This window comes from Chiloscyllium punctatum, chromosome 39 (genome assembly GCF_047496795.1).
Source record: "Chiloscyllium punctatum isolate Juve2018m chromosome 39, sChiPun1.3, whole genome shotgun sequence".
Lineage (NCBI taxonomy): Eukaryota > Metazoa > Chordata > Chondrichthyes > Orectolobiformes > Hemiscylliidae > Chiloscyllium > Chiloscyllium punctatum.
This window is the reverse complement of record NC_092777.1, coordinates 59,092,109-59,105,370: the sequence shown is the minus strand read 5'-3', so window position 1 is coordinate 59,105,370 and position 13,262 is coordinate 59,092,109. Positions and strand designations below refer to the sequence as shown.

General features: G+C 40.9%; 1 protein-coding gene across 13 annotated transcripts in view; it reads left to right on the top strand.

Annotated features, from left to right (window-relative positions):
* The window catches only part of bptf (bromodomain PHD finger transcription factor), a 149,386-nt gene extending 140,604 nt beyond the window's left edge, over positions 1 to 8,782 (top strand). For all 13 annotated transcript variants that reach the window (XM_072558858.1, XM_072558859.1, XM_072558861.1 and 10 more), the window contains one exon: positions 7,692 to 8,782. In XM_072558858.1, coding sequence (XP_072414959.1) covers positions 7,692 to 7,704 — 13 coding nt within the window. In that variant the 3' untranslated portion in view covers positions 7,705 to 8,782. The remainder of the gene's footprint in view (positions 1 to 7,691) is intronic.
* The last annotated feature ends 4,480 nt before the right edge of the window (positions 8,783 to 13,262 follow it).

Below are 13,262 nucleotides of genomic sequence, written 5' to 3'. Positions count from 1 at the left end.
CCTAACAACCCGATCAACCTGGTTGCAACTTTCAGGGATTTGTATACATGGACACTGAGATCTCTCTGTTCATCTACACTACCAAGGATCTCACCATTAACTCTGTACTCTTTATTCCTGTTGCTCCTTCCAAAGTGAATCAGCTCACACTTTTCTGCATTTGGAGATGCCGGTGTTGGACTGGGGTGTACAAAGTTTAAAAATCTCACAACACCAGGTTATGGTCCAACAGGTTTAAGCGAAAGCACTAGCTTTCGGAGCACAGCTCCTTCATCAGGTGGTTGTGGAGGACACAATTGTAAGACACAGAATTTATAGCAAAAGTTTACAGTGTGATGTAACTGAAATTATACATTGAAAAATACCTCGATTGTTTGTTGAGTCTTTCATCTGTTCAAATACCATGGAATAGAAACTTTGCATCAGTCTTCATGGTGGAAGACACCAGCAGTATACCAGAACTTTGAGAGTCAGGAGTCAGAGTTGAGTGTGTTGGCCATCACGAAGGAGAAGGTGCTGGAGAAAATGAAAGGTCCAAAATTGGATAGATTACCTAGACCAGATGGAATACAGCCCAGAATTCTGAAAAGATATTTGAGGAGTTCATAGAGGCATCGGTGGTGACCTGTCAGGAATCGCTGGAGTCAGGAAGGGTCCCAGCAAAATGGCTAATGTAACACCCTCTTTAAGAAGTGAGGTACAAGGTCAGGTCACATGACGCCAGATTATAATCCAATGAGTTTATTTAAATCACAAGCTTTCTGAGCACTGCTCCTTCGTCAGGTGAAGTGAAGAAAAGCATACAGAGTTTATAGGCCGGGAGATCAATAAGCAGAGAGATCAAAAAATCATACAGGTGGTGTGAGTGGAGTGTTGACAGGCTGAATAATAAGTTTCTGCAGGTGATCAAAAGTGTCAGACAGTGTGAGTAAAGTTGTCAACAGCTGAATAACAAGCGAGGGGATGACATCAAGTTCCTGCAGAGATGGAAGAAAGTAGAGACAATCCCAAAAGGACAACAGATCACAAACCCACTCAAGTCGACCTACACTGAGAGAGACTGCCACCCCACCTCTCGATCATCATGTACATCAGCTTTACAGCAGGGGGCGCGACGTTGAAATCGAGACACAGTCCATATTCTCAGCTTGCGCTCAAATGCAGCAGACTACCTACAACACACTGCCAAGCAGACAAGGCAACAGAACTGCACCACCTACGTGCACACCAAGAACAGGAAACTGAGAAATTTGGCATCAGCATTGGCAGTACCCAAGTCTCCCAGAGTACCACGACTGATACTGGTACCAACGCAAAGAAATCCACCATCAGCTTGTCTGACCACGGCCTTTAACCAGATGAAATTGAAATTCTCAGCTGAGAGCTCAATTTCTGCCCCACCACCAAAATGGGCCCCATTAGTCTCATGGCAGACGTGGAGGAATTCATCAGGTGAACGAGGCTCCAGGAAACATTCTACAAACCCCAAGATGTCAACAGAAAGCATAATGGGACAACCAACAGAGAGGCCCACAGTGCCGCGATAAAAGCAAAAAGAGTCAAATTGGATCCCTCTGGAAGGCCGTTGCCCTGTGCTTGACATGTATGCTCAAGCTGTCAGGAGATGCATTAACGCCAGATTCATCAGCCGCACTCACAAGGTAGTCCAGAACGTCATCCAAGCACAGTGCAGTGCCATCTGTGCTTTCAAGACCAACTGCAACATTGTCGTTGAGCCAGTAGACAAGGGAGGGGCCATCCTCATACAGAATAGAATGAGCTATTGCATGGAGTGTACCCACAACTGAACGGCCAGGAGCACGACAGACAGCTACCTGCTGATCTGACCAAAGAACAAATACTGGATTAGTGGTGCTGGAAGAGCACAGCAGTTCAGGCAGCATCCAACGAGCAGCGAAATCGACGTTTCGGGCAAAAGCCCTGATTCCTGATGAAGGGCTTTTGCCCGAAACGTCGAATTCGCTGCTCGTTGGATGCTGCCTGAACAGCTGTGCTCTTCCAGCACCACTAATCCAGTATTTGGTTTTCAGCATCTGCAGTCATTGTTTTTACCCTGACCAAAGAACATACCCCATCAACTCAACAGACTGATCAAGACCTTTAATCCAGAGCTTCATCTTATGCATTCTCATCCCACATACTTCTTGCACAAGAGACTTGGACTACTTTCCAAAGATACACAAAGCTAACCTGGACATCCCATCATATCATGCATTGGGACCTTGTGTGAGAACCTCTTTGGCTATGTTGAGAGCATCTTGAAAACCATTGTACAAGAGGTCCCCAGCTTCTGTTGCTTCACTACAGACTTCTTACAGGAATCAGCACCCACAATCCAGTTGAACCAGGAACGTTTCTTGTCACGTTGGACCTTTTGGCACCCCACACCAGCATCCCCCGCATTACTGCAACAGCCTCAATACTCAATGCCAACAACTGCCAATTTCCAGATACCATCCTACAACTACTCCGAATCGACAACCACAACGTCTTCACTTTTGGCAACTAGTTCTTCATCCAGACACACTGAACAGCCATGGAGACAAAATTTACACCCCAATATGCCCTCATTTTCATGCAGAAGTTCAAGCAAGACCTCTTTTGCTGCACAGGACCTCCAACCAACACTGTGCACCAGGTACATCGACATTTTCTTCCTCTGGACATGTGGCGAGGAATCACTGAAATGACTGCACAACATCATCAACAAATTTCATTGCACCATCAGACCTACCATGGACTACTGTTCAGAATCTGTCTAATTCTTAGTGGCAAGCATCTCCAAGGACAAACAACAAAGTACATCATTTTACTGCAAGCCCACCAATAGCCTCACAATGGTGCACTTCTCTAGCTTTCACCCTAAACATGTTAATGAAGCCATCCTCTGTGAACAAGCCCTGCGTATACACAAGATCACTGAAATGAGGAGGAACAGGATACAATGCACAACTCGCCAATCACCAGTTCCAGTGTGCTACAGTGAAAAACCATAATGGCTTCCTTAGAAGACCGACACAAGACACAACCAAAAGAGTACCCTTCGTTGTTCACTACTTTTCCAGAGAGGAGAAACTATACCATGTTCTTTGCAGCCTTCAACACGTCATCAATGACGGTGAATATCTCGTCAGGATCATCCCTACGCCCTCTCTATTGCCTCAAACAACTGCCAAACCTTAAACAGACTACTGTTTACAGCAAACTACCTAGCCTTCAGGACAATGTCAACCACCACACCATACAACCCTGCCATGGCAACCTCTGCAAGACATGTCAGATCATTGCTATGGATGCTACCATAACATGTGGGAACACCACCCACCGTGTACACAGCAGATACTCATGACTTGGCCATTGTTGTCTACCTCATATGTCCTGAGGCATGTATATTGGTGAGATCATGCAGATGTTACAATAATGGATGAATGGATACACTGCAATAATTGGCAGACAGAACTGTTCCCTCCCAGTAGTGGAACACTTCAGTCATAGAGATGTACAGCATGGAAACAGACCCTTCGGTCCAATCTGTCCATGCCAACCAGATTTCCCAACGCAATCTGGCCCCACATGCCAGCACCCGGCCCATATCCCTCCAAACCCTTCCTATTCATATACGCTTCCAAATGCCTCTTAAATGTTGCAATTATACCAGCTTCCTCCACTTCCTCTAGCAGCTCATTGTATACAAGTACCACCCTCTGCGTGAAAAAGGGTGCCCCTTAGGTTTCTTTTATATCTTTCCCCTCTCACCCTAAACCTATGCCCTCTAGTTCTGGACTCCCTGACCCCAGGGAAAAGATTTTGTCTATTTATCCTATCCATGCCCTTCATGATTTTGTAATCCTCCTATAAGGTCACCCATCAGCCTCCGACGCTCCACGGAAAATAGCCCCAGTCTGTTCAGCCTCTCCCTATAGCTCAAATCCTCCAACCCTGGCAACATCCTTGTCAATCTTTTCTAAACCCTTTCAAGTTACACAACATCTTCCTGATAGGAAGGAGACCAGAATTGCATGCAATATTCCAACAGTGGCCTAACCAATGTCCTGTACAGCCGCAACATGACCTCCCAACTCCTGTACTTAATACTCTGACCAATAAAGGAAAGCATACCAAACACCTTCTTCACTATCCTATCTACCTGCAACTTCACTTTCAAGGAGCTATGAACCTGCACTCCAAGGTCACTTTGTTCAAAAACATTCCCTAGGACCTTACCTTTAAGTGTATAAGTCTTGCTAAGATTTGCTTTCCCAAAATACAGCACATCACATTTATCTAAATTAAACTTCATCTGCCACTCCTTAGCCTATTGGCCCATCTGGTCCAGATCCTGTTGTAATCTAAGGTAACTCTCTTCGCTATCCACTACACCTCCAATTTTGGTGTCATCTGCAAACTTGCTAACTGTACCTCTTATGCTCGCATCCAAGTCATTTATTTAAATGACAACAAGTAGTGGACCCAGCACCGATCCTTGTGGTACTCCACTGGTCACAGGCCTCCAGTCTGAAAAACAACCCTTCACCACCACCCTCTGTCTTCTGTCTTTGAGTCAGTTCTGTATCTAAATGGCTAGTTCTCCCTGTATTCCGTGAGATCTAACCTTGCTAACCAGTCTCCCATGGGGAACCTTGTCGAACGCCTTACTGAAGTCCATATAGATCACGCCTACTCCTCATCAATACTCTTTGTTACTTCAAAAAACTCAATCAAGTTTGTGAGTCTTGATTTCCCACGCACAAAGCCAAGGGTATTCCACCTCTGATCTTCGGGTAAGCTACCTCCAAGGTGGCCTTTGAGACATACGACAACGCAGAAACTGATGGCCAGGTTGTGTACCCCCCACCATGAAGACGCCCTCAACCATGATCTTGGGTTCATGTCACGCTGCATGTAAACTCACCATACTATTCTGTATTTGTAAGATCTTCCTTATAGTCTTATTTTGACAGTATCACCTTGATAACTTATGATCTCTCTACCTTAATTAGATTGTACAGTTTTGGATTGCATGTTACTTTGGTTAAACCCTCCGCATGTAACTCTTATACCTGTCATTTTATTCCAGCCATATGGATTGTTTCCAGTGCCACCTTATTTAAAATTTTTTTGTCATTATCTCTCTGCCTCAATTAAGCAGATTATAGGTTATCGCTTCACTTGCTAACCAGCTGTTGACACTTTACTCATACCGTCTGATACTTTTGATCACCTGCAGAGACTTCTTATTCACCCTGTCGACGCTGCACTTGCACCATTTGTATGATCTTTTGATCTCTCTGCCTATTGATCTGTCTGCCTATAAATTCCATGCCTGTATTTGGAAGTGCATGGTAAATAGGGTTGAGTCAGCATAGCTTCGACAAGGGGAGGTCATGCCTGACAAATCTTTTACAATTCTTTGAAGAGGTAATGAGCAAGTTAGACAATGGAGAGCCAGTGGACATGATCTATTTGGATTTCCAGAAAGCATTTGACGAGGTGCTGCACAGAAGGCTGCTAAATAAGAGCCCATGGTGTTACCAACAAGGTACTGACATGGATAGAGGATTGACTGACTGGCATAGGCAGAAAGTAGGAATAAAAGAGGTCTTTATCAAGATGGCAGCTGATAATAAGTGGAGTTCCACAGAGGTCAGTGTTGGCACCACGACTATTCGCATTGCATGTTAACGATCTGGACAAAGGAACTGAGCATTCTTACTAAGTTTACAGATGACCGGGGGATGGACAGATTGTGTTGAGGAAACAGGGAGATTGCAAAAGAATTTGAATTTGCTATGAGAGTGGGCAAATGGAATACAATATGGGCAAGTGAGAGATTATGCACTGTGGTAAGCTATTTTCTAAATGGGGAAAAGCTTCGGAAATTTGAAGCACAAAAGGACTTGGAGTCCTAGTTCAGGATTTTCTTAAAGTTAACATGCAGGTTCAGTTCACAGTTAGGAAGGCAAATGCAATGTTAGACACAAAAAAGCTGCAGATGCTGAAATCCAAACTAGTCAGGCAGGAGGCTGGAAGAGCACAGCAAGCCAGTCAGCACCAGGACATAGAGAAGTTGACATTTTGGGTAGACCCCTTCAGAAATGGAGGTGGAGCAGCAGTTAAAGGGAGGGCTGGTAGCAAAATGATGAGATAGTGATAAGTGAATACAGGTGGTAGGTACGACCTGGTAGGTCCATAGGAGGAATGTTAACATTCATTTCAAGAGGACTAGAGTCCAACGCGGAAATGTGCAAAATTATGAAGCCTACTTCTGCTAGTTCTTATGTTCTTATGAGAGATATTGCTGAGGCTGTATAAGGCTCGGTCTGACAGCATTTGGAGTATTGTGAATAATTTTGGGTCCTGTATCTAAGTATGGATGTGCAGGTTTTGGAGAGCATTCAGTGGTGGTTTTCAAGAATGTTCATTCAGCCATGTTTCCCCATGCCTTCGCCCTAAATTTGTAATTCCCTCTTTCTTTGAGCTCATCTTATCCATGCAACCTTCCCCTTTCTTTCTAATCTAATTTCTAAGAAGCTGCTGGCTGCTATGCTCACCCATTACTCCCTTTCAAATCTGCTGTTACTTTTTTCTTCAAGGAACCTCCTTCAGCCTCCTCTGTCTAAAACTACCGCATCTCCAACCTTCTTATTGTCCTCCAAGTTCCTGAACATATTGTCACCTTCTAACTTTATATCCTATCTGTTCTTCTACATGATTGAAGGTGTTCAATCAGATTTCTTCCCCATCCATTACACTGAAATAATCCAAGCCTGTAAATTGCATTCTCTTTCACTTTTGCTCTTGGTAATCTCCTCCTTCATCCTTCTCTACCGTTTTCAGTCTTTGAAGTTGTTAACTTTGTGATCTTCTTCCACTATCCGTTCCAAGATGTCCAGGTGAATCTGACTGTCCTGGCATTGGTTCCTCGTTTATCTGTTTAACTCTTTTATTACCAGGAAATCTTATGTGATGTTCTTTTTACATACATGAACTGTAATTATGTCTGCAAGAATCTGTCTTTACCCTTTTTTATTTCCCATATACATGCAATCTCTTGGCAACATAATCAAAAGACACGTAATCAGATTCCACACATATACTGACAAAACCCTGCTGTGCAACACCTTTGCTGCTTTTCTGCCACCCATCCTGACAGCTCATTCATTGGTTCTGTCAAATTCAATTTGATTACACTACTTTGCATCACTTTGTATATTTTCTTAAATTGAAGTTGTGAAATAAACAGCAGTTTTTGCAAAATTTGCCATTTTCCATGTATTTCCATCAATGAACACAAGAATTGTGGCGTAATATCTTTTATTGCACCTAGTGAACATATTTTCTCCTTGCTTTGCATGTTTACGAATCTTGGGTTAGTTTATTACTTAAACAATGTTGATCGCTTGAATCACTTCAAATCACATAACCTTTTTTTAAGGGGGGGGGAAAAAAACTTCAGCAACTTTCATTTGTTCTTTAGATTTGACATTTCATTTTCATGTAATAACAACCAGCCATGCAAAAAATGTAGATTGAATGCAGGATCATTGAGAATATAGTATTGTCAATGTGTCTCCTTCTATATTTTGTTGATTAATTTCATTAATTTTTAACCATTCACTATTATTCTAGAAGTGTACGAATACTAAAATCTGTCAATTTTTGCTCTGCAGGTCTCATTCCTAACAGATTACACTCTACTGCGTAGATTGCACTCTCTAGACTTCAACCAACAAGGAACAAACTCTTACAAAGCGTGAATAACAGGAATTGCATTCAGAGTGCAGTAAGAAGTTGATGCCACCAGAGGCAGATATACTTAGTCAGGCTTTCCTGACTGACTGACCTTAACCAGCACTGTTGTTCAAGCACCAATCAGTTAACTGAATTGGATAAAGCCCCATCTGTTTGTTAGAAACTAAAAGGGAGAGTTTAAATGAAGAGGAGAAGGAAGGAAATTTGAAAACATTTGTAAAGAAGCCACCTTTTATCAGCCCTGTTTGACTGTTGTTTCCTCCTTGCCTGATATGGGATGGGAAGCATGAAGCATCCTGTCCACTCTTGTTATGACAGGGGGCTGGCTTCAATTTTCCCAGCGAAGTTCATCACCACAGTTCTTCAGTGAAGAAGCTGGCTGCAAGCTGTCTGTAATGAAACAAACGTGTTTAAATTTGACAGCTGTATTTATTTATTACTGAGAAAAGATGAAGCTTTCTTTTTTAGAATCTGCTGCCCTTGTTTGTCAACTAATTATGTGCTTTTTTTCTTATTGATATGAAAAGACCCAACTTGCAATAAGTTGGTCTTTTTTATGTAATTGCTGTAGGTAACGGTGAGTGATAACCCTCGATCCTTTCTTTCTTTGAAAGGAGTTGTTTCACATGCACGCACGCGCACACACACATGCACACACATACAGATACATGTGAGCACAGCGGAATGGGATCCAGCAGCAAGTTTTATTTTCCTAACTAATCTGACCGAAGTGGAGCTCCCGCGTGACCACTGGCTGAGCGGTCTTCAGGATTGACTTCAAAGTTAAGACTGCCACAGTGGCGATGAGGCAGCACCAAACAACTATCAATCACTCTGCAGAAATTTGATAGACTGAAATAAACGGTGTGTACTGAAGTTATCTTGTATGTAAACATTTTGTCAGATGCTGAATTTTTTTTTGTTTTTTTGTATTAAGGTTCAGAAATATTGATGTATATGAAAACAATAAATGGAGGAAACCATTATCTCCCACTGAGAAAATCCACAAGTGTTTCTGTATGTGCTTAAAATGACCCATTGTGAGACTTCAGGTCTCTTCCCAAGAATTCTAACAAAGGAAATAAAATTTGGAAATGGTGCAAGGACACTTTAAATTTGAAATGCTGCATATTGTATGCATTTGTATTGAGTTTTTAAAAAAAGGGGAACTATGGACTAACTCTCGAGTTGTGAAATACTGCACATCTCATCACCACATCACAGTATTTCTGTACTATTTATTCATATCTACAAACTTATTTGTTTTGAGTAATGTTGCAAAAAAAAATCTTTCCTACCTGTAGGCAATAGATTGCTATCTATGTTTTTAACAGATTGTGGCAACTATGAAGAGTAATTCTTTTGTACTTGATAGGACATTTCATCCTAGACAATAAAGTAATGTTTTTGACATCAACTTTGGTGTCATCTTTTTAATCACATTGAAAGCATACATAAATTTGGGACATTTTGCCATTAATTTTTATTTATGGCAATTTGGCAAAAGAGGCTTTCAATAGTTTACCCTGGTTGTGGTGTTAAAAACAGTGTTAACGAACAAAAATAAAAACGCACTCGCTCTTTGGTTTAACTTTGAAGTGCTCAAGTCAGACTAGTAAGAAAATAATTCCTTGTTTTTTTTTCTGTCAAGTATATTGAGAGAAGCTTGCTTGCTTGCTTTGAGCTGTCTGAAAACCTAAAATCAGGAGAATAATTATGTATGGCGAGCTCTATATTTGGGAAGACGATCCAAAAGTTGACTGCATTTAAATCTTCACTTAACAGCTATACGTCTGTGTTGTTCTAAATGAGCTTCTGATTTAATGAAAGAAGAGAATTGATATTTCCATTTTTAAAAAATCCTTGAAATTGCTCAACAGCTTAGTGTTATGTTAATCTGCAGGAAGAGGATTGAACCATGGGCGACATGTCTGAATGGAACTGGAATAAACTGTGGGAAACTAAAGTATTTCCTGTACAGAAGAGAATTGCAAACCCTGCATGCAGATGACATCAGGTTCAGATGTGATATGCTCCATGAATGAATAGCAGGCATGAATTGCTGGCAAGTCTCGAGCATGAATGGCCATTTGAGCAAGGCACCCAAAGCACCTGTGGAACTGCTCTCCAGCACATTTCAGTATCTTCATGAGATGACAAATTAATGGTTGCAGCAAAAGACTTAAAATGCATAGCTATGTCCAAACCTGTGTAGATACTTTAGAAAGTAATAAAGGAATGAAAGTAGGCAGCCATCTTTCCTGGTTTCAACGTTGTTTTGCTGATTTCAGTTAAAATGTCAGTCAGGCCAGATGACTTTACGTTGCTACAGACTGATCAGGAAGATCCAGGAACGTAAATTTCTATGCCTGTCTTGGTGCTGATCTAACTGAGCTATAACTTTGTGTTTAAAGTATTTTCTACTTTTTCTGCCCCATCACTTGCTTCCTTTTAAGCTTTGAGAATGTTCTGCTGAACTTAGTTTTTCGCACCAAGCAAGAAATTTTTTTTCCTCAAAAAAAACACTGACTAATCCAGAAGTCAGGAGAAAATTATTGCAAGATGCAGGAATCTGACCTGAAAACAAATTTGGAAATGAGAGTGGCTAAGACAGCATCTATGGAGAGACAACAAGCTAATGTGATCTCCAGCATTTGTTGTTTCTAATCCTGAAGTGGCTTGTTTGTACAGATAAAGTATAGACTTTATCTACATGCTAGAGAAGTAAATGCAGGTTTTTGGGAATTCCATATTCATTTTTTTGATCATTCATGGAATGAAGGTGTTACTGTCTGGGGAAGCATTTATTGCAGATCCCTAATCAGGGCAATTAAGAGTCACCAATTGCGGTGGGTGGAGTCACATGTAGGCCAAACCAGGTAAGGATGGCAGTTTCCTTCCCTAAAAGACTTTAGTGATCCAGATGGGTTTTTCTGGCAGTCGGACAATGGTCTCTTAATTCCAATTCAAAGGTGGGATTGGGACCCAGGTCCCCAGAACACTAACTGAGTCTCTGGCTTAACAGTCCAACAATAAAACCACTATGCCCTCTTTTTAAAGTAAAAATGATGCATTCAAGGTGTTGTCAACAATATGGTTAGGTAATGTGTGTGACCCTTAACTTAAACCACACCTCCACTAATTGGTGTAGGTTTTTAAAAATTTGTTTCTTGGATATGGGTATCACTGTCAATGGGTAGCATTTATTGCTCGAAGTTGGTGCAGAGCTGCCTTCTTGAACCACTATGGTCCTTGGTGGAGAACATTCACGGTCATTGTTAGGGAGTTCCTTTGAACAAAGGAAAGTGAAGAATGATAGAATTCTGAATTAGGATGGTGTGGTGCTTGGAGAGAATCTTGTATGCGGTAATGTTCCAATGCATCGCTGGCCTTGTCCTTCTAGGTAATAGAGGTTACATGTGTGAAGGTGCTTCTACAGTCTTGTTGAGGCATTCACCTGTGCCCTCGAGTTCAATTCTTCAATATGAATTAGATATCTCTAACTAATCCTGAGCCTTATTGATTTGAAATTCTTTAATTTATATTCTCTCCCAAAAAATCTCATCCTTTCTAAGAGTCACAATTTTGTGTCTACTCTGACCATTCAGTGATGATGGAAAATCGAATGGCTCGAGAGAGAGAGAGAGAGGATTCAACACAAAAGGGATTATGACAGCAGTAAAACCTAGTCAGGTCCTACAATGGAAAGACATGGAAGTGCAGACCTACGAACAAATAATGAGCATCGAGAACGCTGGGTAGAGTTCCAGTAACCATACTACAATAGAGATAGTCGGATTAAGGTAGGCTGATCTCTAAAAATATTTAGAGATATGAAAAATGGCTAAAGAGCCAAGGATCATTAACTCTGACGAAGACATAGTTAAGGCAAAAGATTCTTCAAATTATAAAATCTTGGCAAGAAACTAATAGGTATCAGATGCTCCTTTCCACCCCAAGCACCCTTTGTTCCCTTACTGGTTACGGAGTTATACCCATGTAAAATAATGATGTGTTGGGTTGTGGGGAGTAGAAATGTGTGTGGCAGAGACTGACTTAATAAATGGTTTGTATCCACTGAATTAGTTTACAAGTGGATTCTTTAATGCCCGGGATGTTATTGTTACAAACAACTTTAAAGATTACTTTCAAGCTTCAGTTGATAACAAAAAAAATTGCACAATTTTTCATTTGGGTTCGACCACTATTCCCATTAGATATCGCGTAACAGTTTCTTTGATCTTTCTAGGTTTGAGTGAGGGAATCCCACAAGGTGTAATAATTTTAGGGATTGTAACTGCTGAAATGTTTTAAATCACTTCAATAGTGACGGAGGAAATGGGGGTCATAACCTTGAGCTTTTTATTCACCCAAAGGTTAGATGTGACTGTAGGGGTCATTAACTGCACATTTAAGGAAACATGATCCTAAATTCTCTCCTCAGATAATTGAGAATCTAACCAAATCCTCCTGTTGCTGGATAAGTGCCATAAAGCATCAAAAGATTTAAAGAGAAATAAAGCTTTCGGTTAATTGGCGCATTGGAAATAGCAGCATGAAAGTAAACAAGCTAGTGAGTTGCAGAAATTAAAATCTCTTGAAATAAAGCTGTTGGTGAAATTAAAACGACTTGGCATTCATCTATCAGACATACTCAAGCATCTGATTCTCTTGTCATGAGATATTTAGTCACTGGTGTACCTACATTTGCAAGATATTTACAAAATTAATGCCCAGAGGTAAAATGTGAATTTAATTTACTCTTTTTTTAATATAGAGACACATGCAGTCTTTTTTTTTCCAAAAGTGTGTATCTTTTTAGCTTAGGTTGCTCCATTTTTAGTTTCATAGTCCAAAGGCAAAGTGCTTTTATACAGTTTCTGTACAAAACAGTATCTTCCATTCTCATGTCAGAGATTTATCATTTCTATGGCTGAGTGCATTGATTTTGCTCATTGGTTTATCAGTTTTATCAAAATATTCGAATACACTTTGGCAATCTGCTTCTTTGGATATTTTCACTTCAGCCTGGAGTATTGTTACCTGATTCCCTCAGACACTATTGCTTTACAATACATTGCCCACTTACCCAAAGATATATAAAGAAAATTAGGATAAATTTGGAACTATGCAAATAACTTGTGTTCCTACAGATTTTCCAAGGTTTCTTGTGTTATTATAGGTGCAAAATATTAAGTTTCTAGATGGCTGGGAACAGTTACGTTTGTCAACTTACGTGGTTTTGAGACAGAAAAATGTCAATGTTCTGCAAGTATTTGATGATCTGATCTCAGCCAATGCAGTAGTAAAACTGCACAGTTAAGGATTAGTTAGAATCCCTACAGTGTGGAAACGGGCCCTTTGGCCCAACGCGTTCACACTGACCCTTCAAAAGAGCATCCTACCCAAATCCATTCCCCATCACTATATACATTTATCCCTGAACACTATGGGCAATTTCACATAGCCAATTCGCCTAACCTGCACAT